General features: G+C 41.0%; 1 protein-coding gene across 3 annotated transcripts in view; it reads left to right on the top strand.

Moving 5' to 3' along the window:
* Positions 1-6,519, top strand: part of tpk1 (thiamin pyrophosphokinase 1) — a 57,802-nt gene that overhangs the window by 9,669 nt on the left and 41,614 nt on the right. For all 3 annotated transcript variants that reach the window (XM_081721234.1, XM_027028810.3, XM_027028811.3), the window contains exon 3: positions 4,183-4,257. In XM_081721234.1, coding sequence (XP_081577360.1) covers positions 4,183-4,257 — 75 coding nt within the window. The remainder of the gene's footprint in view (positions 1-4,182; positions 4,258-6,519) is intronic.

The following is a 6,519-nucleotide window of genomic DNA, read 5'->3' as shown; positions in this document are numbered from 1 at the left end:
TTGGATGGCCATATCTCGAGTGATCTGTTTAAACAATCGAGCACTAATTAACCACAGGGCACAATCGGTTTTACAGAACTTTGACAACCTGGATCGTCTAATAACGGAGGTTCTCAGACAACCGCTAACGCGGGAGAGACCTCCGCCAGTGGAAGCTTGAGAAGGAGAAGGATCAGAATTCACTGATGGTGAGTGCAGGAGAGATTAAGAATTATTGACCATGCAGGGGGAATACAGAGAGTGAGGCACAGTGCCCAGAGAGCACTAGAGGCAACTGTATTGGGGTGATGGAGGTGGCAAAGAATAAAGATTAGATTTAAAAAATTCAGTAAAACTTAATTTTTTGTAGTAAACAGCCTGCATTATCAGATTGAAGATCACATCGAAACACGGCATGGCAAATTTGAGAACTACGTTTTCTGCCAATAAAAAATGCATATAATAATATGACTTTTAACAATTTATATAAACAAGTACGCTCAGGTTGAACACTTTTGAACACATTAAATTTGAAAATAGTGGTGTTGTTTTTATTTTTATTTTTTTACCAGGTATCTGTTTCTCAGATTTCCAGTAAGTCATAGCTCCTTCTGTGGCTATAGTCTTTGTCTGGACTTCACTGTAGACTGGTGGTGTTACAGACAGTAAGTCTATACTACACCCAGTATATACAAAAGTGGGCCAACCACGGTTACTGGGAGTGACTGGTTCAGTAATTTGTGCTGAAGTATGTGTTAATGTTTCATGTACCTTTATGGCATTTAGCAGACACTCTTATACCCAGTGACTTAAGTGCTTGGTTAATCTGCTTGGAATGTGACCTGGAGCTAGTTTAGTGTGGCTGGTATCTAAATATGCCTTTGAACTAAAAAGAAAAAAAACTACTCTGTTACTAATACACAATACAGTTATTATCACAGGTCTGCACCTGCTGAATACTAACTTGACTGAAATACTACAAGTTCAAGTTTCAAGTTTCAAGTTTGGTTTATTCGTCACATACATAGTCATACACAGTATAACTCGCAGTGAAATGGTGGAGAGTGCTCTGTCCAAACTGAGGAAAAGAAAACAGGGCTGCATAAAGAAATAGAGATATTCTATATATGTGAAATATATATATGCAAAGAGAAATATATATATTCTATGTATGTACAAAATATTTTAACAATGTATGTACAATATATGTATATTATGATTATATACACAATGTACAATGTATATGGTTGGGTATATATGTACACAATCTACAGAATGTACAGTGCAGGTGTAATATGGTTGGGTATATATGTACACAATCTACAGAATGTACAGATCCATTTCGTATAATAACATATCTACAGTTGTTGTGTTACAAAGTAATTGAATATAAATATATATATATATATATATATATATATATATATATATATATATATATATATATATATATATATATATATATATATATATATATATATATATATACAGATATACAGTTATGTTACATGGTGGTGGTGGTCCCCACAGTTTATCAGTTACCCTGATTCAGGGCCCGAATGGCCTGTGGGAAGAAGCTCCTCTTCAGTCTCTCTGTCTTGGTCCTCAGGGAGCAAAAGCGCCTCCCTGACCTCAACAGAGAGAAGAGTCTATTGTTGGGATGGGTGGGGTCCTTCACAATCCTCCTGGCCTTGGTTTGGCACCGCTTGTAGTAGATGGTCTGCAGGTCAGGAAGTTCTGTGTGAGTGATGCGCTCTGCTGAACGCACTACCCTTTGGAGTGCTTGTCTGTCCTGCTTGGTGCTGTTCCCAAACCAGACTGTGATGTTCCCCGTGAGGATGCTCTCGATAGTGCAGGTGTAGAAGTTCCGCAGTACCTTGGAGGGCAGTCTGAAGTCTCTTAGGCGTCTGAGGTGGTAAAGACGCTGACGAGCCTTCTTTGCCAGGGAGTTGGTATGGCGGGACCAGGACAGGTCCTGTGAGATGTGAACACCAAGGTACCTGAAACTATCTACTCTCTCCACCGTGGTTCCACTGATCCTCACAGGCCGCTCCTGCTTCTTGCTGCAATCCACGATCAGCTCCTTTGTCTTACTGACGTTTAGGAGGAGATTATTTTCCTGGCACCAGTTTTCCAGGTGTTTAATCTCCTCCAGGTAGGCCCTCTCGTCGTTGTCCGAGATCAGGCCCGTGACAACGGTGTCGTCAGCAAACCTGACAATGATTGTGGAGCTGGAAGTGGTTGTGCAGTCGTAGGTGTACAGTGAGTAGAGCAGGGGGCTTAGGACACAACCCTGAGGAGCTCCAGTGCTGAGGGTGAGGGTGGTTGAGGAGCAGTTGCCCACCCGTACTGATTGTGGTCTGTCTGTTAGGAAGTTGGAGATCCAGTCGCACAGGGATGTATGCAGTCCTAGATCCCCCAACTTAGTAGTGAGTAGGGAGGGGATGATGGTGTTAAATGCTGAACTGTAGTCGACAAACAGCATTTTAACATAATTTCCCCTCCCTTCGTCCAGGAGAGTCAGTGTAGTGTGTAGTCAGTGTAGTGTGGAGCAGATGTGCAATTGCATCTGCAATTGCAATTCAGTATGATGCAATAATGCATAAATACTTCAATAATAAAATACAGTATGCAAGGGCTCAATTAATGTAATTTGGATGTACAATAGATGGGTCTTCAGATGCTGTTTAAAGACATCAAGGGACTCGTTGCAAACGTTAATTCATGTTGTTTTACTGCAGTTCTGCTTTTGGCAATACAGGAAGTGAATATGGTTCTGCCAGTTAAGCTTACTGAATTAACTCAGCCCTTCGGACACCCAGTGAAGTTCGTTCCACCACCTCGGTGGTGGTAAAGAAAATATTTGTGATGCTTGTCTTTCCCGAGGGCTTGTGGGTCAAGTCAAGCAGAACGTGTTTAATGTATTTCCTGCCTTAAAATGACTTTGTCAGGCCTGACATAAATGGATTTTTGGTGAAGGTTTATTTCCACCATGCCTTCAGTCAGTGACCGGTTGGTGTGACCTGCCATTAAAATGTAGAGAAAAAGCAGTATAGGAGTCATAAATCTAAAATGATACGTGAGGTCACTTTTGGTTTTGAATCTCTCTGTCTCGCCCTCTTTCACTATTTTGGAATATTGTTGGGTTTTACAATAAGACATCAACTGAGAATGTCAGCTAAGCAATGTAAGAATGTGAAATACATTAACTTTAACATTATCATATTTTATTAACTTTAACATTAACGTATTTTATTGGGCAAATAATAATATTAGCTAATATTAGCTAGCTAGCTGCCTCAGTTAAATAATCTGCATGTTACCTGATGGCAGGAAATAACATTGAAAGATTAATGTATAATCCATAATTTATTCCACAATACTAAGATAATACACAAATAATCTTGGTCTGGATTTCAGACACCACCTACCAACTTTCTATCAAACATTGCTATCTATCTTATAACCAAGCTGATGAGAAGACAGGACAGCAAAGTGCACAGAACCCACCTACCTGCAGAGAAGATCCAAGAGTGTATTATGTAACCGTGCTTGTATCTAGCAGAGTTATCTTAGCTAGATAGGAAGGACCACCATGAAACAGAATCATCTAATGTATTAAGTGATTCTTCCTTAAGATCTTTGCCACCAGGTTTCGTGCCCACTCTGCACCCATCATGGTACTGATTGTGTTGAATGGTTTCCTATTAGCACATTCCTGGAACAATCCTGGGGTGCTATCAATTAACTTTATTTATTTATTTAATATATATCAATATACATCCATTTTTGCTATGTGATACACATGAACACATGTTCAGATCTTATCATATATATATGATAATTGTTTTTTTTACATAGCCCACTGAACCATGTAAGCGATGCAATGACAAGATTATATACATGATATTTGCTGAAACAGCTTTCTTAGCTTATTTGAAAAATATTTTTCATTTGTACTGTTACAAATTTATTCACATAATTTGCATGGTGATTGGCTTTTTTTTTTTTTTAAAGAATGCACCAAGAATTCTACGGACTGAGTAGAAAATCGCCCTGGGCAGATTGCAGATAGCAGTCAAGCTGCAGCTTGTATAGTCCATTCCAAAAAGACTATCCAGGCCACACACTGCAGAATTTCTATCTCATTAAATAAAAGACAGTGATCCTAGTACCCTAAAATGCTGTTTTCATTCCCAACAGGAAAGCAGAAGATTGGGTTAATTATCCTCAACCAACCTTTGGATCAGCGTTTCTTCCATGTCCTCTGGAATAAAGGTACCAGTTACACGGTGAATATTGGACACTGTGAATATCGCACACTGAATTGCTATTTGCTTTTTGTCGCTTGGCCCAAGTATCCATGGAGAAAATGTGAGACCTCTGTCTTGAAGTCCCTGAAATGTCAGGCAGGAATAAACAGTGATGTATGGGTCTACTTCTAAATCTCTGTGGGATACATGTGGTCTTTCTCCATGTCAAGTACACTCACTGACTGACTCACTGGCCGACTGACTGACCCCCAGTGTTAAAATGCGCCTGCTTTGCTTTGTGCAAATTTTGCTGATGTGTCTTTTTCTGCTAGAATCCTTCCATTTCTTTTGGAATTCCTTTTGCATTGGATTGTGACTCATTTCTATTGGTGGGTGGGTCCGAAAAGCCCATTGGTCAGTTGATATTTAGATGGACATGTATTCTGACCCTCGGCCATGCCCACTTCCTGAGCTGCATTTTTCCTTAGACTAAGGCAGTGAGTAGCTGTGAGGTGAGTTGGTAACCAACTGATACACTAAGAAATTTATGATGCAATAAGATAGAAACATTAAATTATACTGCATATCGCAGTGTTATGTGTGGATGTGTGTGTGTGGGTGTGTGGGTGTGTGTGGGGGGGCGCGGGGTGTGAGTGTGTGGGTGTGTGTGTGTGTGTGTGTGTGTGTGTGTGTGTGTGTGTGTTTTATATATACTTGTTTGCTTAGCTATATTTTACATTACAGAGCCTGGTCTTTTAACTGTTGATGATGGTCTTGATGGCTGGCAATAATGACTGGCTATACCAGTATTACGTCCAGAGTCCCTCACAGACAAAATTACAGGAGGACATATATGTTAGATTTACTTATTTCATGCGGCTTGAGTATAAACATGATGAAACTATAGATGTTTCACTGTCAGATACCTATTGCATGTTTTTACAGCAATAATTACAAATGCGTGCTAAAAATTGGAATGTTAAAGAGAAACAGTATTTGAAAGCATCAACTGCCAATAATTTAATTTTTTTAACCTATTTCTCCTGAAAAAAACATAGCTCTGTATGAAATGGCTGACATGTTTAACTCAAGGTTGAGATGAAGTGTAGGTATAGTTGTGCCAGAAAATGTCGGGAAAAAAAGGACGTCTGCCTAAAACAAATACTGTGGAAAACCGAGCAGCCGTAGAAGCTCAAACAGAACCAAACAGCTGTAGCAGCTCAAACAGAACCAAGCAGCTGTAGCAGCTCAAACAGAACCAAGCAGCTGTAGCAGCTCAAACAAACAGCACCAAGCAGCTGTAGCAGCTCGAACAAACACAACCAAGCAGCTGTAGCAGCTCAAACAAACAGAACCAAGCAGCCGTAGAAGCTCAAACAGAACCAAGCAGCTGTAGCAGCTCAAACAGAACCAAGCAGCTGTAGCAGCTCAAACAAACAGAACCAAGCAGCTGTAGCAGCTCAAACAAACAGAACCAAGCAGCCGTAGAAGCTCAAACAGAACCAAACAGCTGTAGCAGCTCAAACAGAACCAAGCAGCTGTAGCAGCTCAAACAAACAGAACCAAGCAGCTGTAGCAGCTCAAACAAACAGAACCAAGCAGCTGTAGCAGCTCAAACAAACACAACCAAGCAGCTGTAGCAGCTCAAACAAACACAACCAAGCAGCTGTAGCAGCTCGAACAAACACAACCAAGCAGCTGTAGCAGCTCGAACAAACAGCACCAAGCAGCTGTAGCAGCTCAAACAAACAGCACCAAGCAGCTGTAGCAGCTCAAACAAACACAACCAAGCAGCTGTAGCAGCTCAAACAAACACAACCAAGCAGCTGTAGCAGCTCAAACAAACACAACCAAGCAGCTGTAGCAGCTCAAACAAACACAACCAAGCAGCTGTAGCAGCTCAAACAAACACAACCAAGCAGCTGTAGCAGCTCAAACAAACACAACCAAGCAGCTGTAGCAGCTCAAACAAACACAACCAAGCAGCTGTAGCAGCTCAAACAAACACAACCAAGCAGCTGTAGCAGCTCAAACAAACACAACCAAGCAGCTGTAGCAGCTCAAACAAACACAACCAAGCAGCTGTAGCAGCTCAAACAAACACAACCAAGCAGCTGTAGCAGCTCGAACAAACAGAACCAAGCAGCTGTAGCAGCTCAAACAAACAGAACCAAACAGCTGTAGCAGCTCGAACAAACAGAACCAAGCAGCTGTAGCAGCTCAAACAAACAGAACCAAGCAGCTGTAGCAGCTCAAACAAACAGAACCAAGCAGCTGTAGCAGCTCG

This window comes from Electrophorus electricus, chromosome 1 (assembly GCF_041902795.1).
Source record: "Electrophorus electricus isolate QZ-2024a chromosome 1, ASM4190279v1, whole genome shotgun sequence".
NCBI classification, from domain to species: domain Eukaryota; kingdom Metazoa; phylum Chordata; class Actinopteri; order Gymnotiformes; family Gymnotidae; genus Electrophorus; species Electrophorus electricus.
This window is presented reverse-complemented; position numbering and strand designations above follow the sequence as displayed.